Below are 25,551 nucleotides of genomic sequence, written 5' to 3'. Positions count from 1 at the left end.
AAGCAAGTTGTGGGCCAACCAAAAGAAAAGGGGTTGCCCTTTAACAGACAAAAACATACATATTTCCTGCCCTTTATGCCGGCTAGCATGTAGGGCAGCAACGAAGGATTTCCACTCCTGTCTGTTCTAGGCCAGCGTCTTAATAGAACCCCAGGTGTGATGCAGGGTCTTCAGCTCTCCCTCCTACGCCAGGTGTTCTTGGGTCCACTGCCTTCTCATAAGTTGTCCTGTTCACACAGGCTGTGTGAACAGGACAGATGTTGGTTGGATATGGTTTTGGGACAATATTTTCAGTATTTTCCGTAGGCTTTTGGCGTGAAAGGCAACTGAAAGGATACTGACCATGACACTGATGATGTCATCATGGTCAGTATCATGTCACAGGGCTGTGCCAAGCCCTGTCACAGGGACGTGTACATTCAACCATTGAAACATACATTCATACACCGACGGCAGTGGGAACCATGCAAGGCACCAACCTGCTCATCTGGAGCAATTAGGGGTTCAGTGTCTGTCATATTGAGGATGTCAGGCCCTGTCAGCACCATAGTAAGCACCATACTCATTGACCATTGTCAGCGCCATAGTCAGTACCACAGGCAGCACCATAGTCATAAACGTCAGCACCATAGTAGTCAATAACCATTGTCATCAGTTGCACCATTTAGCGCAATATCAGCAGCCCCCTTTAGGTTACAGAAGCTGTCACTTTGATCATCAACTTCATGTTCAAATGTGTTTACCTGTAGTCTACAGGTAAAGTCATGATCTACAGATCATGTAGATCATATGTCACACTAAACAAAAATGGTGCTAAATAGTGCTCAGATGCCGAAGACCCTGTGCTGGGATTCGAACCTTGTGATCTGCAGTCAAGAGCTCTAGCCCCATTACTAGCAGAAAGTCACACTTTCAACTCCCACCATCGCCACGTTTGAAATCCGAACGTTTATGTAGATGAACGGGTCAAAAATGGAGAAAGTGCAAACACCAGGTTGAAGTTCATCCATGACAGTCATGACAGATCCCGACTGCACTGGCGATTTGTTTACATTCGACCACATGGCTCATTTGCATTATGTTACCATATTGATTTTATCCCACTGTTGAGGGTTAGGGTTATGTTTTATGTATTTTGTTTAAGACTTACAGTAGGCTGCCTTGCCCCACTGGAATACAGTGACTGATATGAATTAATATACTGGACCATACATAAAATGAAGAATACCTCGTCAGTGACATTTTATTACAAATGAAAATAAAAATAAGAAACAGTGGAGTAACAATACGTTTTCGTATAGCAGCAATTTTGCCACAGGTTCAGCTATTTGAGTATCCCTGCGTTAGTATGTGGTTTCAGCAACCATGGTCTTCTTGCACACCATACAAAATAGCTCTTTGAATGGTGGTTACACCACACTGACAAATTTTGACAATTCAGTTAGTTGACTTGACAGACATTATTCCCCATATGAATTATTATATTCAAAGCTTTGGTGATCCATTTCTTTGAATTTCTATTTAATAGTTCTAATGTAAGATCATGCCCAACTAGTTGATAGGGTGTTTTATTGATCATTTCACCTTTTTTAGCAAGTTGAAAACTAAACCATATGAAAGTTAGCGTCACGCCATTGACCCTCCCCCTTTTTGTAATTTTATGCATTTTAACAGTGATGATGCATTATAACTGATTAAAACTATGAGAATTAACATGGGATGCATATTAGGAAGTGTTACCAAAGAGTCTGATAGTGCCCAGCAATGATGAAGTATTACAATACTTTATAAGTCATAACACTTTGTTTTACAGTAGCATTATGAGTGCTTATAACTAATTATACAGTCCTACAAGCAGATTACAACTCATAAGTACCGGTATGTGTATTTATACTTGGCCTTATGTCATTATAAAATGCTTCATAATGTGTTATAAAGCATTATAAGTGTGTATAATGCGTTATAGACATGGGTTGCGTATGCAAGGAGCTGGAATACTTACGTTTCTGTTTGTTTGGCATACTGCATATTGAGACACCCACCAAGAGAATGTATTTCACATAAGACGCAGAAAGAGAGCAAAGATTATTTTTAATCACTTTTTCCTTACAAAAACATTTTAGGGATTTGAAAATGAAGTAGTACATCAGAAACATACGGTGACGGCAGCCTTTTCAAAGATATTTTACAAATATCAAAGAAACAAGTACTGGAGGGCTGGAGTGCAGAGTGCTCTCCTGTAGCGATAAAAGCCAAACGTACAGTACAGCCGTAGATGCATGGTGTCTTTATAAAGATGGGAGGAACTGTATTTAATACCTCTGACAACTCATTCGGCCTGACCACATCCTACACCCAGTGGTACTTGGTCTTGACCATCATTAGCACTGGGTACTGTGGGCTTAGAGTGGTTCCAAGGAATCAGGCTTTTTAAAAAAAAATATCAAAATGAGATATCCGAGTGGATTTTATACTTGAACTCAGTGGCAACTTTATATGCAACTGTTTAACAGTTATTTTAACATTATGTAACGTGAGGTCCACTGCAGACTGTTGGGACACCTGTATCCAAGCTGGGGGGAAAAAAGCATACTGAAATGCTTCCTCCAGCAGAAGCTTGTTTACTTTTTTTTTTCTCTTTTTTTTTTTAAACAATCACTTGACACCTGAAAAACAAATGATACAAAATTCAGCCACTGCCAAGAAAGCCATGTCCCCCTCTTTGCCGCTAGCTGTGAAGTGGTGCTGAAAAATGCATTGTGGGTACAGTGGCATTTGGTATATTTCACTGTTGCCCTTTGACAGAAGGTGCAGAGGCGAACAGTTCCTGTTTTTAAAACCATGTCTCTTGTTCCAGAGAGAGTGCAGGCCCATGTTTGAGTGTTTTTATTTTCTGCTGGGGTTTGGAGGCGTGTGTGTTGTGAGGCAGGGCGGGATGAGGGTTGGGGGTGTGTGTGTGTGTGTGTGTTGGGGGGGGCCTCAGTAGTCATCACCCCGGCTCACCACCTCTTTGCAGGTGGGCCTGAGCAGGATAGTGTGCTCAAACTGAGCGGTGTAGCAGCCCTTGGTGTCACAGAGGGGTGGGTAGGGGTCCACGATGCCCAGGTCACACAGGTTCTTCAGTGCCATCAGGTACTTCGTCTCGCCCAGGCGGTCGAGCCAGCGGCGACAGAAGGCCAGTGTGCCAAAGTTCTCGTTGACCACATTCAGCATGTGCTTCGCTCTAGGGAGTCTGGAGAGGAGAGGGGTAAATTGAAGTACGACAAAACATAAGCATAGAGTGACAAAGTCCTTTACTTTAACACTGGTTGCTGATGAGATTGATGTGCCTTTAAAAAAATGTTTTGTTCAAGGCAGCTGCATGCTAGGATTGTATGACACCAACTCCCTCAGTTCTCTTTTCAGTTATTAACGGTCATTCAAATTGATTCAGTTGTTGTTGCACATGTGGGTTTATACAGAAATCCAAGTGATCATTCAGATGAACAACTAGAGCCAATAGATATGTGTATGTGCGTAATACTAGTACCAGGTATTCATACTGAGGACAGGGGGGCATGGTAAAAGCAGACAAATACCTGATGGGGACGTGTCCAACATCAAAATTCTTCATGTAGTGAGAACATTCCATGTCATCGTGCACCACGCCTTTTCCTGTGCTACCAAACGTCTCGATGGCATAAACCTCTCCTTCCTGAGGGGGGATGGGGGGGGGTTAGGACAAAGGGTGACACACAGGGCTCAAAACAGGTCTGCATTAAATGAACTCGGTATGAATATACGTGTTGCTTGCTTGTAGCTTGTTGCTTTTACACAGTGTAGAAATAGTCAGGTGTTGGTCTAAATGAGCTTAATTAAACGCACCTCCATCCTTGTTGCTTCTCCTCCCTTAACAATGGGCACAGTCTTGCCAGCATGTATTCTGTACTGACCAATTGAATGACCATTCAGATTTCGGATTGGCTTCACTGCGAATAGAATGAATTAGATACCTTTAGAACCAATCTGATCGATTGATGAGCAGTTAGCTGTCAAGTACTATTGTGATCAGAAGCTCAGATGAAAAGATAGTTAATCATATTAAACTCAAATCGTTATGTAAACAGAGAAACATGTTGACAGAGTTTCACCTGGTCTGCCAAACTGCAGTTATGCATTGTATTGGGTGTTTCAACAAAAACATACAAGCTGAAGAAATGTATCTGGTTTATTATGATGTTTTTGTCTTGGTCCCTTTCCTTTGGGACCACGTACCAGCATGTGGTTAATGGTTAACACCACCATAGCAGTTTTTGACAATGATTTCTAAAACACTACCTCTGTGGATTAGTAGAACATAGTGCTACATACTACAACAAGAAACAGCAATATTAAGTTATGAACATTTGCTTACGCAAACAGTCCTCATCTCCTGAAAGGAATTTGTATGTAAATATATATTTACATACAAGCTTCAATGCATTTGCATTCTTGCTGTATAGGCAACCACAGTGGTTCACGTAGTAGATATACATTATCTAGAAACGCACCTTGATACGTTTTCCCATCGAGCTCAACCTCATACGACTCCATCACTTCTTGAATTGCCTCTCCGACATCACACAGACGCACATCAATTCCAGCGTTCTGTAATTTAAAAATAAAACAAAGCGAAAAATTACCAGATCAGTAACACTATAAAGGTCACATTTATGTATGCAGTGCCTGGGTGTGCTTCTATCCACCATACTTTGATTCCAGTATTGGTGGCGTCTCTCACAGCCTCCAGCAGCTTGTCGTACTTTGGGTTAAAAGTGACGGTGAAGGCACAGTCGATGATCCGCCCTGCAAACAACCAGCGCCACAAAAGCACAACACAGGTTTTAGTATTGGCTGTTGATGCTGCTTATCTGATTCTGCCGCCGCCGTATGCCAACGCGAGACATTTCTTTCGTCGACTAAAACTATGACGAAAAATGTTCCTCGACTACCTTTTTCACTGACGGAAGTCACGGAAACTAAATAAAAACTAAGCTATGATGACTAAAACTAAGGCTAAATATATTGACAATTTCGTCAACAAATAAAAACTAGTGGAGAAGAGATCCAGTAGAACTAAAAGAAAAGTAATTTTATGTTTGGTTGCGCTCGGGTGTTGCGCTCTGAAAATAGCAGATCTACAAGCTCACAACGCGTCGCAGTAGATCGGCTATTTTCAGCATGCAACCACGTGTAAAATCATCAATTTCGAAGCCATCAAGGCACCGCCAAAATACATTTTAGTCGACTAAATCAACTGTAGATTTAGTCAACTATAATCTTATGATATTTAGTCGACTAAAACTAGACTAACTGTAAAACGTTTCATATGACTAAAATATGACTAAAACTAAATGGAATTTTATTCAAAAGACTATGACTAAAACTAAATCAAAATTTGATGTCAAAATCAACACTGGTGTTCAGTCGCACCGTTGATGTGTGTGCCGAAGTCTATCTTGCAGACGTCGTCGTACTGCAGGACAGTGGGGTCTCCCGCGTTTGGGGTGTAGTGGGCGGCGCAATGGTTCAGAGAGCAGCCCGTGGGGAAAGCCAGGCCTGCGTTCAGCCCGTTCTCCTTGATCAGCTTGCGAGAACAGTCCTCCAACCGCTCACTTTACAGGGATGCACAGAGAAAAATACAATGAGGGAAATGAAAATGCGGGAGTATCAGAAAACAGAACGAAGCGATCAGAATGCTCCTGTTGAATCCTGCAACTCATTGTCCGTGTCTCGATGATGGTCATGCACAATATTATAATAGCGTTGTTTGTCAGAAAAGTAAAGCAGCCAACCTAATGATTCAAAGGAAGTTAACCACATGACCCTAGCCTCCCTATTCTGGGGAGACTAGGGTCCTTCTTGTGGTTAAAAACATACAAGCTGAAGATCTGATACATTTTTAGGATAAGGATGGTGGTGTACAGCAAAAAAAAGGAGGAGGCCTATTATAGACCCCTGGGGGACTCAACTAAACTAGTTAATTACTAAGCACTTGCTGTCATTCTTTTACCCTCCCGGATGATAGTGACTTTTTATAAGCCTCACCAGATTTCGATCATGGTCAGTCCAGGTTTGATGAAGCTGCGAACGTGCTGGCGGACCTGTCTGTGGGCCTCGGCAGCCTGTCTGAAGTCACTCCACACCTCCTCATTGGCCTTATCCAGCACACGCTTCTCCTCGCTGGTGGTACGCCATGCTGCGCTACGACTGGGAAACGATACAGGATTTACACATAGATCAGAGCACGGTGTGTATTGTATGGGCGAGTGCAGGAAAATGGCAATGGCACTTTTCAAGATACTAAATTTGTATCTTGTCGTGCTGAATGTGGGCAGTGCAATATGACGCACGCGGTAATCAGTTTGCTGGTTTGTAGTTTGTTTTAATATCAATATTGGAGTGATCCAAATCGCTCACATAACCGTGGTTACCTTACGTAATCGTTATTGGCTGTCATTGCATGTCGCTTTCTACTTCTATGACCACTTCTTTGCAATTGGTTGATACCCAGTTCAAAGTTAAACTCAATGGGAAGCAGAAGATGCAAATTCACTTTGCCACCAGACCAATGTTTTGTGTGTGTTTGTGTGCGCACATTTCTTACCCATCGTGCAAGGGGGGGTATTCACACTCCTGTCCAATAGGGAATACTCCATTTGGGTACAACTCACAGATTGGCACAGATGGGGGGTCAGTCTGAGTTTTAGCTGGGGGGAAATAGATAATTAACATCAACTAGCATTCAGGGAAATCCGATTATGAAGGTTTGTAATCAAGTCAATGTCATAGATGACAATTCAACTTGGGCCTCGTCAACACAACATTTGGAGCGACGCCCACTGCACTCTGGTTGGTTGGGGAAATTAAACACTTCCTACAGTATGCCCGGAACACCGACTCGCTGGCCCAGGCTTTTATTTTTGAGCAAATATAAAAATCACACCCTGTGTGAAGAGAGTGGTGCCTTTGATGAGCCCCGTATTGATGTTGTCATCAATGTTTGTTTATTGGACATACACACGGACACACAGACAAAGTCAGATATAGGAGTGGTTGGCACCACTCAAAAATAAAAGCCTGGAGATCGAAGGCTAGTAGTGGGTTAACTAGAATTACAATCAAAAGTGCAGCAGTGTGGCAGAAAGGCAGTCATCTGCAACTTATTGATCAGGCTATAATGTACATCTGATGGGGCCCTTATTCAATTTAGTGCCTGTCCGTCACTTCAATCATCAGAATGCTCTTGATCCTAGACTTTAAAATAATGACTTGCAGCTTCAACAACAACAAAAATGTTTTGGCCAACTCACGTCCTTTCTTCTTCTTTTTCTTCTTCTTCTTTTTCCCTGCTGAGTTTTCACCATCATCTCCATCTGAGGGCGGCATAGAAACATTTGTAACACGGCTACTAATGTCTGTACCTCACCTAGGACATGTCATGTGTTCCTTTTCTTCAAAGCTTTGTTGTGATTACGCTGCGTGTCCACCAAAGCATTTTATCCCAGCTGAAAACGCATGACTGAAAGCTTGCAATAATATTTTGGGATATAATACTTACACAGTTAGTGTGCAGTTGCCATTTTTTTTGGTTCACCCTGATAATGTTCAGCTTCAGCACCAGTGTTTTTTTTGACAGATGAGCAGCGGTTTATTCTTTTATCCCAGCTGAAAACGCAAGGCACTCTGCTAAAAACGCTTCCAAATGCCCAGAGTTGAAAATATTTCAACTCTGGGCGCCCAGATAAAAACGCTCGACGTTAACGGGCAGCTTAATGTTCAGCGACTGAAATAGACTTCTTGGTGCTGGCGTTTCCAAAAACACAGCGCTCCCATTGTTAACAATTGAAAACGTGCGCTGCACTCAGGAAAACATCCCTTAGGTGATCATAATATACTATGCTGTGTATTGTATGTCAAAAGGTCAATACCATCCTCTCCATCCTCCTCTTTCTCCTTGTCATCTAGAGCCTGCTGCTCCAGCTTCTTGGTAACATTGGCCACTCCATCTCCCTCTGCCTCAGTAGCTGCAACAAAAAAATACACACAATCAACATTTGCTGTCACTGTGATTAAATCCCACACGCATTCACATACTTTGAGCAAGTCATTGTGTTAGTAACCGTCACAGAATAAAGGGCGGGGACAGGGGGCATGGAGCAGCCCAGTAACTGTCCGTCACAGTAATGCAACGTTAATACCCATTTACTTACGCTTCACTTATATAGACTGCGAGCTTGGAATATCCCAAGACCTGGCTTATACAACGAAACGCTGATTCAGTGTGACGTTTAGTTTTTTGCGCACCGCCGAAAAGCACAAGCTCGTTTGCTTTGCGGTTGTGTTTATTATCTAAATAATCTTTGGGGCGCATTGTAGGCTACTTACATAAGGATTGTTATTGTGGTAATAATGAGCCCGCATTATGAAACTGGAAAACTTTGCTGAGGAACAGCGCCACTGCCAAGGAGAAACCAGACAGGTTAAAACATGTGGATCTCTGCTGCTACTATGGCTTTTCTTTTCACCCCTGTGTTTTAAACTGTTTAATACGTCTCTCTTGGAGGCGTGGGTTTGGTTCGTATCCCACTTCTGACACCCAATGTAACACATTCGCGCACTGAGCTGGACTCGAACTCCGGTCTCCAGCTCGGCAGACCGGCAGGTCACAGCCAGGCAACGCCTAGAGAGCAAGCTCACTTGGAGGAGCAAGTTGCGTCCGGGTCTTTTGCGGGGTCGCTTACTGTGTGTGGACACTGACTGCTCTCAGCCCCGCATGGAAGTAGCCGCGCTAGTTAGCTTATAGCATGTCAGACTGTCAGCTACGTGAGCTCTCTTGCCTGCTGTCGCAGTCTTGCTCTTCTTCTTCTTTTTCCTCTTCTTCTTGGCTGCCGTCTCCTCGGCCGGGTCCGGCTCGGCGTCCTCCTTCTCGTCGGCCTCCCCGTTCAGGACCGCGTCCTCCTCCTCCTCGACGTCGGGCTTCTGCTCGGGTACCTGCTCCTCCTGCACCACATCCGCCATGATCGCAGGCGACTTGGGAAAGGAAGCGCAATGGTTTATGGGGGAGCAGTCACTAGTCAGGGGGGAAAACTTGCCGAATCAGCTGAGAGTAGACCGGGGGGTCGAAGTCACTTTGCAGGTTGCTGATCCTCTCTGGGTCTAGAGCGGATACGGAAATGATGCTTATATGTAAGACTAGGGTGCAAATTACCGGATACGGTAGGCGGGCTCTAGACCGGATCAGACTGGCTAATTGGGAATGAAAATCATGCTTTCCACATGTACTGCGGAAAGCCTGGTGACGTCACGCGAGGTTAGCTGAGGTGTTTATGTGTTTTTTATTTGCACAACAGAACATATTACATATTATGCATTGTATACTAGTTATTTTCTGGGAAAGATGAGATAGTTGTGCCGGTGTGGTAAGAAACCCTAGGAGGACTTATAAGAGAGAACCTCCCCATTTACATTACATACAATTTGAATTTCTTCTTATTACAATAATTACGTATCCTTTCCGTAAGATACCGTCCTTCAGTCAACAGGGTTGCAGTATTTAGGTTTGCAGTAGTGACAACTATTAAATAGACCCCTAGATGGCAGCACCGCTACATTATGCAATATGAGCCAATTGATTGGTTGATTGAATACTTTTAACAGTTTGCAAAGACAAGCACAGGGAAGTACAGTTCAATAAAAGGTCTGTTAAGAGGATTTTAAACCCAAGAAAGCACTATGGCTTGTTTCCATTGGGGTTCTTTGTACTCAATTCATCGAAACTGTAACTCTAATAGCTCTTTATATCAGTTAAGATGCTCTGTTTATCAAAAGCCAAGCTCATTATTTCCTCGTGCTGCCCAAGAATTAAATTGAGGTATAAGCTACAACCAGGATTTCACATTAGCGGTGCAGCTATTGAGAGGGATAGAACATTGGTTGCACCAGCTGTTGTGAGTCTAACGAGCAGAACTCCAGAAAAGATATCAAGTAACGCTTACTTGGGTCTGACCTTCACCTCTGCAAGCCCACTCTATCCCTTCTCTTCCTCCAAGGGTCAGGGTTAGTCTCCGTAACATGAGGGACTCTTAGGTCAAAGGCGACTGAAGTAGACACAGAACACCCATACAGTTCCGGAACAGCATTTTATTTCACATATGAAATGTATGATGGTAGACCTCACCCCAGGGACGATGCAGGAGGGTCCAGAGCATGGTGACAGGGGCGGGGTGGGGAGGGGGCATACACTTTTGTGAGCACTTAATTTAAAACAGTAGGGATTAGATCAACCCCGTACAAGATAAATGCTTCTTTATTCATCCACCAAACATCTAATAACATACCAATACAGGTATGCATTTAACCGTAAGCCTTGTACAAGTGCACAAGTGCAGTTTCTCCAAGCCACACCCATGGCAACCATCGGGTCCCATAGGTGCTGAAGTTGAAAAGGGAGGCATCATGAATAGGGCTGCAACTTTCGATTATTTTCATAGCAGTTATTCTATTGATTACTCTTTCAATTAATCGAATAATCGAGAAGTGTGTTTTATAATAATTTGTTTAATTTTGTAAATATCAACGAATCAATGTAAAAAAATCTGATTTTTAAAATAATTGACTAGCCATATATAATATTTCGTAAAACAATTGAAGATCTACATACTGCCAACGCGTCGCACCGCAATGCATTGTGAACTTTTAGATCTGCAATTAAATTATTCTTTAAATAAATGATTGATTCGTTTTTATAATCGATTAAATCGATGAGTTCAATTAACTGTTGCAGTCCTAATCCTGCACTTTCAGAAGAGTGCGCCCTTGTAAACACAGATAACAGGACATAGGAGTGTTGGGGTCTCCACAGATTGGTCATAGTTACAAGACAATAGTGTTCAGATAAAGCTAATTCCAGTATTTCATTTTCAAATACAATCATGTGTGTATGGATGGATAGACCACTGTCTCTCTGCCTCACTGTTTGAATAGGGAGACAAGATAGCAGAAAAAACAGCCTGTCAAAATAAAACGGTTGTAGCAAAAATAGCATTCCACTTCCTTTGAATGTAATCCTTACCCCTTTCTCTATCTGTGTGTGTGTCTGTGTGTGTGTACTGTGTACCAACCAGAAGGTCAGCTGAGTTGAATTGTGTTGGGGACACACCAGTGCACTGCAGCCTACTAATCTCCACTCTGGGCTTGGACTGGTATGGCCAAAATTAGTATTATATTATAATTATATTTACTGGGATCTGCATGTGGCAGTAATAACCAATTGGAATAAAATAAAATAAAAAGCATTTCACCAATAAAAGCCAATCACTTGGAAAACACAGGTGCTCACAATCAAATCTCTTTGCTTCCACAGATACCGTGTATAGGTGTGAACAATATACAGTATGTGGGTGATTAAACAGGTCAACTGTAGACATTCTGAACTTTCGGATCTTATCACTGTAAGGTCATATTTTGTTAAGTGGCTCGGATACCTGAGTAGAATCAGCGAGAGAGCGGTAAGAATTGTACAGAGTGCAGGCGATTTGGACGGCTGGGTGAAGGAGAACAATGAAATAATTCTCCTGCACACCAAACGGTTATAGAGATGTAACAGGTGTTAACCATCAAGCGACTCCCGGACAATCAGACATAAATACAATGGCCTAAAGCCCAATTTATGCTTAGGCGTACTACGCGTCACTGGCACAGGAGGTAGAGCGGCCGTCTGGTTACCAGAAGGTTCTCGGTTCGATCCCGATCTCGGCTACTACTGGCTTCACGCCGTAGTGTCCTTGAGCAAGATACTGAGCCCCTAACTGCTCCCTACGAGCAGATCGGTGCCTTGCATGGTTGCCTCCACTGTCGGCATGTGAATGTGAATGGGTGAATGTAATGCACAATAAAGCGCTTTGGATGAAGGCGCTACAGAAATGCAAATCATTTACCATTTAATTGAAAATCAGTTATTTTCAGCGAGCGGTCATATGACAAAGTATAAATTAAGCTGAACACACTGTTGGGTAGGGCCACTGTTCATTGCTTGGTTAAAGCAGCATTTTTTAGGTTCTAGTTCTCAGGTTTCTGTCTGCTGCCACCCTCCTCTTCATCCTCCTCCTCCTCCTCTTCATCATCCCCATCGTCACCGAACGTCTGCTCTTCCATGTTGACGAGGGAGTGCGAGCGAGCCACCACCTGGGCGGCTAGGGAGGAGCTAAAGCTGAGCGCTTCTGAGCCATGGAGTTCCGTCAGCCTGTCCATCACAGAGACGGCGGGGATCCGGAGTTTCAGGTGACAGTCTAGCCCGTTCTGCTCGGCGCCCTCTTCAGAGAGCCCGTCATATTGGTAAAGCTCGGCTCTCCCCTCGCTGTCCGAAAGCGAAGCTCCTCCTGCCTCATCTCTCACCTCCTCCCGGCCGCAGCAGAACTCGGTCACCGGCTCCGCGTCGCTCTCCGTCTCTGTCGCGGAGAGGTCGGCCCTCGCCCTTGCTTCGTCCTCGTCCCTCTCGTTTCTCTGGGTGGATTCTGAAAGGTGGTTTCCATCCTCAGCGCCTGTTCCCGTCACGCCCTCAGAGGCCGGAGTGTCCAATGTTTCCGAGGGAATCTGAGGGTCTGAACTGTCCTTACCCAAAGGCTTCACAGCAGCTAGGGAGACAGAGGAAGGTGTACGTCAACATTACGAAGGAGGAGTATTATCACAGTGGATGACATGAGAAACAGATGCATTATGGGTCAATGCAGACCTTGGTCGTTGAATAGCAGCTGTTTCCACTTCATCCTCTCCCCCTCGGACGCCCGGAAGCCCAGCACAGCTTTGAGCTCTGACAGGACACGACGAGACTCCTCTCTCTCACGCTTCTGCCGCTCTCGTTCCTCCGGTGACAGCATGTCACACACTGACCCTCCTCTGTCACCCTCTGATTCAGAGTCTGACACGTAGGCCTCCCACTCCTGGTTAAACACAAGGGGCGGGGGGCAGGGAGGTCGATCATGACACTGACCTATCGTATGTTACACAGACACAGAAAGACACAGGAGGAACGCTCCATCTCACCAGCTCCTCAGGCACAAGGTCCTTGTCCAAGATCAAGGGGTACGATGGGGTAGGGGTCGGAACATTGGCCATAGGAGCAGCACAGTGCTCCTCTGCTGTACCTGCAGGAGGACATATGATTATTTTTTACAGCACAACAGTCTATACTGAAACTAGGTCATAGTATATTGTGGTCCTCTATCTCTCTCGTCTGTTTCTTGTCCTATATGTTCTGAAGGAGCTACTTCCTCCATGACTGGGAATAGTCTCAAGGCAGGAAGAAGGAAGTCTATGCTAAAAATAACCCCACTGTAACCATGGAAACTTACAGACTGGGAGGGGAGGTGGCGGGGAGGTAAAAAAAACAAACATAAATTGATAGTTTTCTGTTTTCATACATTGAATGTAGCAGGGAGAGTGACAGGAAAGACGTTCCGTGTTTATACATGCACGCAACGTGGCTTGAATGGCCCACTGAAACAATACGCTGCTGCATGGCAGTGTTAGTTGAGAGGGTAACGGTATTTTGCCTGAACTTCTATGTTGTGTGCAACTGTGCATGTGCATGCTAGTTTTTAGCAGTGGTTCTCAAAGTGGGGTCAAAGGACCCCCAGCGGTCCTTGAGGAGTTGCAGGTCTGTAACTCAAAGACTGTACAAATTACGGGTCCATTTGGTTCCATTTGCACAGTCTCTGAGTTAAAATAACCCTGGGGATTTTAAAGTAGATTGGGGTCCCAGAGATAAAAATTCAGTTTGAAATGGGGGTTCATGGCCTAATGGGTATCAAAATGGGGGTCCGTGCAATTGACAAGTTTGAGAACCGCTTAGTACATGGGCATGCCGTTCTGCCCACCTGGGCAGGAGCTGGCCCGTTTCAGCATGCGTTCCACCTGGCACATGGAATCGTCCCAGCAGCTGGCGCTGGCCTGCATGTGCGGCTGAAGGTGGTGCAAACGATTGCTCAGCTCCAGGTAGCCCTCGCACGTCAGCTCCACTGGCTGCTTGGACACCATCAGCTTCTCCAGGTCATCCTCCAGGATGATCATCCTGACCACAGCGGTGGAAGAATGTTGATGAGAAATGCATTTTTGTCATGGTACTTTTCTTTCTTTCACATTTAAGTACAGGGGTTGGGTGCATTGAGTGTGTTAGGCACTCACTCGCTGAGCAACGCCTTAAGATGCAGCTGCAGGCTACGGATGGACGTGTGCAAGGTGTTGAGCTCTCTGCACTTCTCCCTGGCACCGCCTACCCTGTCAGAGCCCTGAGCACGCGGTTGGGTCTCAAAGTAGCGGTGAAAGTCGTAGCTACGCTGCACCTCGCTCAGGCAACTGCCCAGGGCATGATGGAGGGGCTCCGTCACTGCTGCAATGGAACTGTACAGTACACTTTGAAGAGGCGGGGCCTCACCATTGGCTGCAGCCTCAACTGGCTCCTCCAGGCGATGTGGTGACAGCAACAGGGCCAGTCGACGGAAACACTCAGAGCTTTGCCCCACCCACAGCTGGAACAGCACCTACAGGATAGCAAGTGACTGAACCACCACCTCTCTCTACCAAGCTTTGTTTACATGTCCTGCATTTTCTACATATCGCCACTGTCGGGAAGAAACCTTGTGTCGCCATATTTCATCTTTTTATGTTTTTTCATAATATTAATGCCCTATTTTGCACAAAGTTTCACCTATAATCACTTGCCCAAAATAGGGACGCTAGGTTGAAAGTGATTAAGTAAGTCTGTGGGTTTTCATATATAATTAACCAATGAAAAGTATTAACAACTGTTATGAATAAAAACTACATTTTTTTCATGTATTGAAAAGTAATGGTTTTGGACATACAGGCCAGGTTTTCTGCCTGACAGTGATGATATCCATGCCTTTTATCATTCCATTTCTAATGGCATTGCCTTTGAAATATGCTTTTAGCTTTCAAAGCTTCTCCCTCTGTACTCGTCTATTTTCTTTTAGGCTAATGCCTCAGTGATCCTTACTTTCAGGGCTGGGAGGCTATAGTCATCGGTCAGCTCCTGGGCCTGTTCGTCACCCAGATGCTCCACCCCTAGGCCTAGCCCTAGCTCCTTCAGAGGCACTGCAGACACATAGTTGTACACGTTGTCAATCTCAGAGTTCAGCGGGAATGTGGAGAGGAGTTAAGGACTCATTGCTTTCTGTGACAGGAATGTGTATGCATTTTCACAACACAGAGATTTTGTTTAGCTCATAGAGCTATCGCTGTGCTCTCACATGCAGTCGTCTAGCCTCGTTGACCATATTCAAACGACAGCCATTTTACTCTTACAACCCCCCGAGAGTACTGTATATCTACTGTACATACAATATACAGTATACAGTACTGTATACTCAGGGGTGGGAAACCCAACCCTAAAATGTAAATGCAAAATGGCCGATATTTTCGTAGCTAATCACTAAGAAAATTATTATCGATTAAACCACTTAAAATCACATGTTATACTTTGTTATAACAGTGTTGTGCAAAAACACAATTTTGGACAAAAAATATATAAATAATTTGTGTTGCATATGATATGCCCAAAGTAGGGAGGGATCTATAATTAATCAATTATTTTATAAAATGAGCTAATATTGATTTTATTTTTCATAATCGATTAAATCAATTAACTATTGCACCCCTAATGGACAATGTAAACAGTGCACACACTCAAGCGCATTCCAACATCCACTGCCTCTCCCTGCCCTAGATATATCTCTGATGCCTTTACATCAAGCTGTGTCTCCAGTAGTCAAGGTAAAGGATATGCCTTGAGCATGTGACAGGTGGCTCTGCGCGAGGCTCTGAAGGCTGAGCGGAGAGCCCGGTACAGGGCCTTCCTGAGCCCGATCAGCTGCTGACCCCGTGGCACCGACCCGGGCCCCGCCCTGCTAAAGGAGCTGGCGGCACTCACCCTGTCGAGCAAACTTGACAAGTGAAATGTGATACAACTGTGCAGACGTCCCAGAGAGGCAGAGAAACACACACAACACCGAACACAACACTAGATACGAAATACAAGACATTTGCCGCGTGACGCGTTAACATGCAACAGGTGTGCCCGTGCACTGGCCTGTACTCATGAGTTAGGACATGTGAATTATATGGGCCCTTTGAAACACAACAAGCAGACAAAACAAAATGACATACTGATGTACACGGTGATTCAAATGAATTATGTTACAATTTTTCTTTATACATATAAAGGAACTAAAACATGACGAGCAAAAGGAAAACTGAGACAGCTTGGAGAATGGGCACTTCACATAAATTATAAAAACCCACGGTTGTGTAAATTAGGATTTTCCATTTCTACGCTCTCGGATTTCAACTGAGGATTTTGCTTTGAGGGGATGTGGCAGAATGTGGGTATTCATTTACATGACATGGTCAGGTGGAGTCTAGGGGATATAAAAAGTAGGGATGCACGATAGTGAAATGTTGTCCAATATCGGAGTACCGATTAATTCCATGCAATCCACCCATAACGATATTGCAAAAAAAGTTTCCAGTTGGGTTTAGCTTACACCTATTATACGTGTATACCGGTAAATGTGATTCTGGGTGCAGATGCAGACTTCTAAAAAACAGGGCATTCTTATTACCTGATTTATTAGGCCTACTGGTGCACATATTAGTTCAAATAACTTAAATGTTAAATATTTTAACTTCTTAAATATTTTAACTTCTTAATAACTTGTTGACTCTTTTGACAACTTCCCCAGAAAACACTGATTGAATATGTGGCCTTCAGCATCACAAAATACTTTTTCAGCTTCACATTGAAACATAAATATTATAAAATAAAACATATTGGCTAAAAAATATTATTTTGATATCAGTTCGATACCGATATTGCATTTTTAAAAGGCAGAGATTGCAGATACCGATATGATGACCGATTAATCGTGCATCCCTGATAAAAGAAATACTTACAGGGTGAAGCCCCTGGAGATGACCTCTGTCTCCTGCACCAGACGCAGGGCTTTGCGTGACAGGCCAGTCAGAGCCTTGCTGTTCTGGACCAGTGTCTGGATTTCTGTGGCCCGAGTGTGGACAGTCCTCTGCATGTAGCCCTGTCTCCACAGACCGACCCCCCTCAGACCCACCCAGCCCAGCAGGGCGATTCCCCAGGGGACTGCAGCCAGGGACCACAGGCCCTCAGAGGCAGAGCACAGGCCCAGCAGCACCGCAGCCAGGCCCACCAGACCAGCCATGTCCCTGGATAAGGAAAGGACAATCAATGTGTATAATCACTTTATACAGAGGCAGTGAATTTGGACAGAGGGGACTGTAGCTACAATATAGGCATCACAAATAGGGGAGACAGGCTAGATTAACAGGTTGGATTTAACTCACCTGGTGAGTTAAATCCACCACAACTCTTTGTCCCAAAACGTTGTAGGTTGTACGTTTTAAAAACGTTTTTTTTTTTTGTGTATTCTTACAGTGCATGTATTTCTCTCTCTGTCTATGTACATATATCTTTCTTTACCACATTAATCCTGGCATCCCTACTTTGAACAAGTTTTAATTTATTAAAAAATGCAAAAATAGCAGAACTACAAGCTCACCTCATTGTGGTACGTGTTGGGAGCTTGTAGATCAGCTATTTTTTTGCCATTTGTCGTATGACAAGGCATATGGGTTAAAGTGGTTATGTTCGTACCATAGTGAGGGGTTTGCCAGAAGGCTAGGTCTGGGCAGGGCACTTGGGCGACTGGGAGAGCCAGAGGGCGAGGAGCCCAGGGTGAGTAGGCTGGGGTCCAACAACTCTATCAGCTCCACATCCTCCTGCAGCAGTACATCCTGGTCCAGAATACACCTCACTGAATACTGACCAAACACGCTGTCCTATGGAGGAGGGAAGAGGAATTGAACAGTCAAGACACCTTTGGTCATACAGCAGATTTAAATGATATGGGTTGGTTTCATATGAAACATCCTGATGCTTAAATTCTTAACAATGCTTTCTTGGCACTCCAGTGTCACTTCAGTAGTAAAACTTACCAGCTGCTGCTCCAGCTTATGAGATGGGGCAGCCTGGTGAATCGGGATCCACCGCCACAGGACGTCGGCCAGTCTCCATAGCCGTCCTCCCTGACAGTCACAATGAGGGATAGGCATTATGGTTATTGTTTATGGTTAAAAACAAACCTATTTTCTCATTTCAAAAGTTGCTAAAAGGAAACTGTCTCTAACATCATGAAAAGAAAGGAAAAACTTTGTCTAGGAGATGACAATTTCATATAACAGCAGTGCGACACAGTTTTGCTTCACAGTTTTCCAGTTGTCAAGCTCGTGGTCTCAGCAGAGGAGACTTACTCTAAACATTATGGACAGACTCTCTAAACACCACCGCACAGACCAATCGGGAGCGCTGCTTTTGATAATCCACTGCCGTTTCAACGCATTCCGGACATACATGTATAGGCTATTCGAAATGATGCAAGTGGTTGTGCAAAAATATCCCCAAGCAGTCTGTTGTAATTATGAATGGGGCCACTTTTCACTAATCTGCTTAAAGTGTTTCACCGCAAGTATGATACATCTTGTTTAAAAGAAACTTTAGACTACTATGGCAGCTGCATCAAAACATCCTGTTTCTGTCTGTCTCTGTAGGACTGTGTGACGTGTGTGTGTGTGTATCACAGTCTACAGGGCAGGAGGGGGCTATCTTATTGATCCAGACTTGGCAGTCTGTACAATGACCCTTCTCTTGGGGGGGGGGGGGGGGGGGGAAGGGTAAAGCACAAGAGTGTGATTAGTCTCTAAACTAAAGGCTGCAACCATATTGATTACAGATGGCGGCTACGATGCAGAACTGGCATCAACAAAACAATGACCATCGACATCAACAGTTGTTGGGTGTGTGTGTGTATTCCCTTGTAGTAAGTAGTCATTCTTCTCTCTAAAATGTTGAATAAGTATCAAAAGCCTAGATTTGATATAAAACACAAAAGGCAGAACGAACACACACACACACACACACACACACACACACACACACACACACACACACACACACACACACACACACACACACACACACACACACACACACACACACACACACACACACACACACACACACACACACACACACACACACACACACACACACACACACACACACACACACACACACGTTGGTGCTCCAGTCTTGCTCTTTGGTATTCTGCTGCTGTGGCACAGGGAACACCCCAGACTCTTTGTGTTCCTTGTGTGATGGCTGCTATGTGAGAGAATGGAAACACCTGGCAAAGACCTTCACAAGTGAAAGTATGTCTGTACGGGCCCATGTTACAGCCATTATGTTAAGATAGACTGAGAGGGACAGTAATGGAGCGTGTCTGTTGACCAACACTGGGCAAGTTTAGATAATGATCATGTTGTAAAACATTTGTGCTATAAATATATACAGTATGTCTTCATCACACTCACAGAATATGATGACTACAATATGGGGGGTAGCAGCAGACAGCAGCATATATAAAGCAATTCTTACTAGTAATATGAGCAGACCTAAAACATTGACTGTGACTCAAATTCTGCACAGTCAAATTGACATAATACTATCAAAGCACTAATACGTGCACACGTGCATGCACTCACACACAGCTGCATTTCAGATGGCCCATGTAACTTGTGTCCAAAAATAATGTGAACATAACCAGTGTTGTCAGTATGGTTGCCTGGGAATCAAATGAACGCCAATTTGTGGTCCATGATAAAGTCCACTGTATGTATGGGGCGCGCACGCACAAACGCACGCACGCACGCACGCGCACACACAGTGTGCTCCGACTCCAACTCTATCTTGTTTTCAGGAAGTTAGACACAGAGGGAAGAACCAAAAGCTTTCCTGTCGCATAGAAATCCCAAATCCTCAAACACTCCTCAGAAAAACATGCTCACAGAGAGGAAGTATGACACACAGATGCGGAAAGTTCCTGAACGAAGCCAACGCAACATTATTTCCTGTTGAAGGTGGTGTGTATGTGTGTGGTGGTGGTGGGGGGGGGGGGGGTAGTGAACTCATGATCATCGGGACAATTCTTTGTCTGGATAGAGTTAGACGTTGCCAGACCATTGGAAATCTCCGCCTGGTGTCTGGTCACATCTGAATTCAATGTAGATGCTGAACCAGCCGCAAGAACGTCCACGAAAACCTGCTTTCAAAACCAATCCTGATACCATCCCAATATGAAGGACTGCCCTAAAGTCTTTGCACACTGGTTCTGCAAGGCAGTTTTTTTTTTTTTTTTTTATCAACGAATTGTTTTCCACACATTTTCAGCAACAAAGGCTGTTTGATTGTCTAGATGAGCAAAGCATTCAGAGACCGGCTTTTGAGGACAGAGTCAGTTTTTAGTTATTGTTGCACAGCTAAATACTTAGTGTTAATTTAACTCAGAGTACAAAAATGGACTGGTACGTACAAGACTTTTCATCCTGAGGCACATCCTGACCCAAATTGCACATGCATATGAACAGTTCAAAATCCAAACAGTACCACCCACTAAATAACCCATCAGAGTGCTTAAAGGGATATTTTACTTTCAAACATGGCGTGTTTTTTCAATTACTATTTTAATTTATTTTATTTTATATAATTTATAATCTTATTGTATTTATTTATGGAAAAAAAGTTTGGTAATTGAAAACATCACACCCTGTGTGAAGGTAGTGGCGCCTTTGATACATTTTGTCATCGATATGTGTTTATAATGTGTTTATAGCCATGTGCCATGTGCCATGAGCCACGTTCCAACCGAGCCACGTTCCAACCGCGTGTCACGTGAAGCTTGACCAATCACTTTGTTGACGCACCTGACCAATCAGAACGTTGACGCACACGGACAAAGTCAGGTATAGAGCGGCTAGCGCAGCTAAAAATCACACCCAGTGTGAAGTGAGCGGTGTTATTTAAGGTCATCACAGTGATGGAAGCTCACTTAAAAAAAAAGTATTTTTTTTAAAGTGCGTGGTGCTATTTATAGGTTATGAATGTCATCTTGGGTCTCGCTAGCCAATCACAATACTGAGCAAAGGGTCTGAATACTTATCAGCCAATCACAGTACAGCGACAAATTTTCATGACGGATGGGTCATGGGTCCCAACCCCACTTATAGGAGCGGCTACACCGCTCAAAAACACGGCCCCCTCACGCATTAGAAGGACAATATCAGTCACCAGAAGAATCAAGGACGGGTGTTTTCAATTACTAATCTAACATGGTTAAAATGGAGTTTGAAGTTACAATGGGTTTGTATAGGAAGGGGGCGTGTCTGATAAAATGAACCTATATCCGCTACCTCTGAAAGAATTCGGTCTGGGGTATATTCTTAGCTACGGAAGAATTACCTAAGTTATGTTCAAATGCAATGCCATCCAGCTCGTGTCCACTGATAGAAGAAGCCAAGCACGTACACGTACACTAGTGTGCGCAACTTTGTTTTTGTACAGATGTGCTGATTAATCAATAGCTGATTTAAATACTATCTGTCTGCCGTCTCGCCCAGCCCTGAGACTATGGCGGCAGTGGCTCAGGGGTAGAGTGGCCGGATAAAAGCGCTATATAAATGCACCATTTACTGTAAAGTAGCGAAAGGTAGGGCATGGTGAGAGGTGAGGTGGGGGGGTGGGGGTGGTATGGAGTGTAACTCACTGAGGTTTTGGGGGGAGCATCCTGATGAGAGGTTGGGTCTTCCTCCTCCTGTGACACTGTTGGACATGCCTCAAAGTCTGTGTGCCCTAGATCGTGCAGGTAGTGGAAAAGAGGAGAGTTCTGCAGCGATGGAGAGAGGGAGCGAGAAACGGAGCAACGGTGAAAAAAATAAAGATGGACAAGAGGGAGGAGAGATGGAGGACAGAAGCATAAGTGGGATTGCGCCAGATGGAGGGAGGGTGTGGAGAGAGAACATGTGGAGATTAGACATCAGTGTGCTGTAAGTTGCATTAACTCTCATCACGTATTTGTCCCAGTTCTCCACAATGGAGCATCTGAAGGTGTCGTAAACCCCGATCAGTGAGGAAAACACTTGAACCACAATGATTTGTGAAGTCCACTACAAATCCTCACAGGATTGAAGCAAGCATCAGCCGATATCAAATCTCCACTGTCTCTCACATGCCGCTAGACCCAAGTGCTTCGCTTGTGATCATGTATAACAGCTGACACTGACACACACACACACACACACACACACACACACACACACACACACACACACACACACACACACACACACACACACACACACACACACACACACACACACACACACACACACACACACACACACACACACACACACACACTTTGCTAAGACCTTGTTCTGCCCTGCCTTGCTTCTACAACCCGCCATTGCTTCCCTTCGCCGGGGATCTAATCTAATTGCAGTAGTCTGCAGCAACAGACAAAATGAACACTACACTGGTGGTCTATTTTCAGAGAAAGCAAAATACACATAGAGTGAGTCAGTCCATTTCCAGCTAGTTTGAGAGACATCTGCATTTTGTCCATTGAACAGAGAAGGTTCAGTAGCAGACAGCTGAGGAGTGTCTGATACTAAATGTTCAATAGCCAAATAGAAGAAGCATTACATGTTCCAGTTTGACCGAATGATGATGTCTGTCTGACCCAGATCTTTGCCAGATGCTGGATCTTCGTTCAGTTGCTGAGAAAACAGCTGTGTGTTTGCATCTGGACAGCTGTACAAGTAGACTGATACCTTATCATCGATCATCGCTACAGCAAAGCTGATCTAGGTACTCACTTCCATTGTCGGACGAAATCAGACAGCATCTTGTCACCGTTCAGATATTATTTAATTTATTTTTTCCTGAAAAACGACGCAGAGAGAGAGGACCCATATGGTGGTCCCCACCCCACAGCTCTGATGATGATGATGATGATGATGATGATGATGATGATGATGATGATGAAACACCCAACAAAACAATAATAGGGACCACAGCCCGGTCAACCTCAATGCCACCAAAGCAAAAAGGAACCATGGCCACATTTGTGTGGATTGTATTGTATCATCATCAATACACACAGCAACAAGCCCAACAGAACCGTATGGGAAGGCTACAGTGTTGCCAGGTTTTGTGAGAGAGACAAGCAACTGGGTCTATGAAAACAAGCCCAAAAGAAGCGACTAGGCTACATGAACCCTTTAAATCTATATATACATCGGCTATTTGAAAATAGCCGATCTACAAGCTCACAAGTATTTTCCAAAAACACCTTGAAGAAAATGTGAAATTCTTCAATATCTTGAATATTTTTAAAACATTTTTAACAACACAAATCTTGTAACCAGGGTCCCTGCCATACAATATTTTCAGAATTATTTCAAATTCATACATTTGGGGGTCCTTGACCTGAAAATGTTTGAGAACCACTGGTTAAAAGAACATTAGGAAACAAGTCCAAATAAGCAACTACACTTTAGAAACAAGCCCAAAATAAGCAACTGCACTTTAGAAACAAGCCCAAAATAAGCAACTACTCTTTAGAAACAAGCCCCCAAAAACCGCAACCACCAATATTTACAAGCAACTTCACAGAAAAACAAGCCCAAAGTCGCTTATAACTAGCGGACATGGCAACACTGGAAGGCTATTGTGCCTGCTAAGCTACCTGGGTTTAGCTGCCTCATTCAGCACAGATGTCATTTCAACCAGCAACGAACACTCACTGCTATGTTGTTAACATGTTATAACACACACATGCACAATGACAAAACCATGCTCAAATCAACACCCGTGGTGGCTGTAACACAAACCTCAAATACCACATCTTCATCAAACTCCTCAGTCATTGCTCTCCGCCATCTATACACACTACTGTTCTTCTGGCATTCTGTAGTTCATAGAATAACAAGTTGGAGCTGCTGGTAGCTGCTACAGTTGCTAGCTGTGTGTAAAACCGACAGACAGTGAGTGTGAAACTACAATTCCCACAACCCCCCTCTCTGTCCTCGTCGCTTCCTCGGGAGTGAATGCATGCCGGTGACGACTCGAGCATGGGGCGCCCCTAGTGGCCATTGCTTGGGAGGGAGTCCTGCTGTACTCCGAGCCAGGGGCCAGTTGCTCTATAGAGACACACGGGCGGAAACGGAAGGCCTACAAATTCACGCCCACTTTTGAGATAGCGCCGCTACTCGAGGTCCGTTAGAACGACGAACTGCAGCTCTCAATGCATTCCCTATGAGAGGATATGAGAATTAGCCTACTTTTAAAATTATCCTGCATTAACTGGAGACAATATTGATTTAAATAAAAACATGTTTCCAAATGTATGGAGTGTCTTTGTAAACATATCTTCTTGTTTTCTTAATAGTTGATTTGTTTCACATTTAATTTGCCACTTTAACGAGTTACCCATAATGTTAACACAGCAGAGGGTAGACGGCAGACAGACAAGTTGTCGCATTTCAGTGACATCACTGTCTTTACGAGCTCCGAGCGCCGACCAGTGGTGTACCCACACTGTAGAGGCAGGACAGGCGGTCGCCTGCCCAACTAAGATCTCGCCTCCCCTAAAAAAAAACAAATAACCCGAAAATGTGTCATTGCGTGCTTAATGTCCTCAAAGTCACGCACCCAACAAGCTTTGAACTGAGCAGATTGGACCTTCTGTTCCAGAGATAATGACCAAAACATATTGAAAACGTCCACTTTCACGAGTTTTCTGGGTATTGAAAACCTCAAGGGATGCGTCCGTGACGTATATACCATGCGACCACTTAAAGTCTAGATCTCCGATGCTAGCGGTTTTGACATACTGATGGAGTATCTTATAGTATATTGTGGGTAGTATATCGAGATGACAGATATGGGACATTAAAAAGGACAAATCAAACAAATGGGACACTTTATTAGAACACCAAAAAAGTCGCTACAGCCTCAGTAGTTAACCAATGAAATGACGGTATTTTACAATGCCTCTCATAAAGATTGCATTGAGAGCTGCAGTTCATCTTTCTAACGGACCCCGAGTAGCAGCGCTGTCTCAAAAGTGGGCGTGAATTTGTAGGCCTTCCGTTTCCGCCCGTGTGTCTCTATCGTTGCACCACCTCACACTAAGTTCAAACTATTAGCCTAGTTATAGCTTAAATGGCTTTAAAAAAAAGCCATTTAACCCATTTAGCCGGGAAAGTATCTGTGTCATTTTTAGATTTCTTTGGCTATTCAAAAATAGCAGATATACGAGCTTGTAGATCTGCTATTTTAGTTTTTTATGTGAAAATGTGTGCAAATCTTTAAATATATATATATATATATATATATATATATATATATATATATATATATATATATATATATATATATATATATATTAAAATATATATTCAAAGATTTGCAGTCATTTTCACGATTTTTCAAAAAATAGCAGATCTGCAAGCTCATAGTGCGGCACTTGAATAGCCAAAGAAATCTAAAATGACAGAGATACTTTCCCGGATTGAATGTGTTTAAGC

General features: G+C 43.8%; 2 protein-coding genes across 3 annotated transcripts; both read right to left on the bottom strand.

Moving 5' to 3' along the window:
• Positions 1–2,072: 2,072 nt before the first annotated feature.
• LOC311039924 (methionine aminopeptidase 2-like) lies at positions 2,073–9,052 on the bottom strand. Its single transcript, XM_084049946.1, has 11 exons — positions 8,859–9,052; positions 7,950–8,045; positions 7,332–7,394; positions 6,626–6,728; positions 6,067–6,228; positions 5,452–5,633; positions 4,730–4,824; positions 4,530–4,626; positions 3,865–3,968; positions 3,579–3,694; positions 2,073–3,232 (listed from the first exon to the last, which is right to left on the bottom strand). Exons 1-11 carry the CDS (start codon positions 9,037–9,039, stop codon positions 2,980–2,982), a joined length of 1,452 nt encoding a protein of 483 aa, XP_083906072.1. The 5' UTR covers positions 9,040–9,052; the 3' UTR covers positions 2,073–2,979.
• Positions 9,053–10,146: 1,094 nt separating this feature from the next.
• On the bottom strand, positions 10,147–23,991 carry vezt (vezatin, adherens junctions transmembrane protein). Of its 2 annotated transcripts, none has more exons than XM_084049812.1 (12): positions 23,854–23,991; positions 21,726–21,845; positions 18,064–18,153; positions 17,723–17,907; positions 16,990–17,274; positions 15,823–15,980; positions 15,035–15,183; positions 14,203–14,558; positions 13,896–14,089; positions 13,063–13,163; positions 12,752–12,959; positions 10,147–12,653 (listed from the first exon to the last, which is right to left on the bottom strand). In XM_084049812.1, the coding sequence occupies exons 1-12, from the start codon at positions 23,887–23,889 to the stop codon at positions 12,079–12,081; spliced, it is 2,457 nt and encodes an 818-aa protein (XP_083905938.1). In that variant the 5' UTR covers positions 23,890–23,991; the 3' UTR covers positions 10,147–12,078. The 2 variants fall into 2 exon arrangements, with proteins under 2 accessions (XP_083905938.1, XP_083905939.1); XM_084049813.1 differs by having other exon boundaries at positions 15,823–15,968.
• Positions 23,992–25,551: the final 1,560 nt, after the last annotated feature.

Source organism: Gymnoscopelus microlampas (assembly GCF_963454915.1).
Source record: "Gymnoscopelus microlampas genome assembly, chromosome: 23".
Classification (NCBI taxonomy): Eukaryota; Metazoa; Chordata; class Actinopteri; order Myctophiformes; family Myctophidae; genus Gymnoscopelus; species Gymnoscopelus microlampas.
The sequence above is the reverse complement of the archived record's forward strand: the minus strand, read 5'-3'. Positions and strand labels throughout refer to the sequence as shown.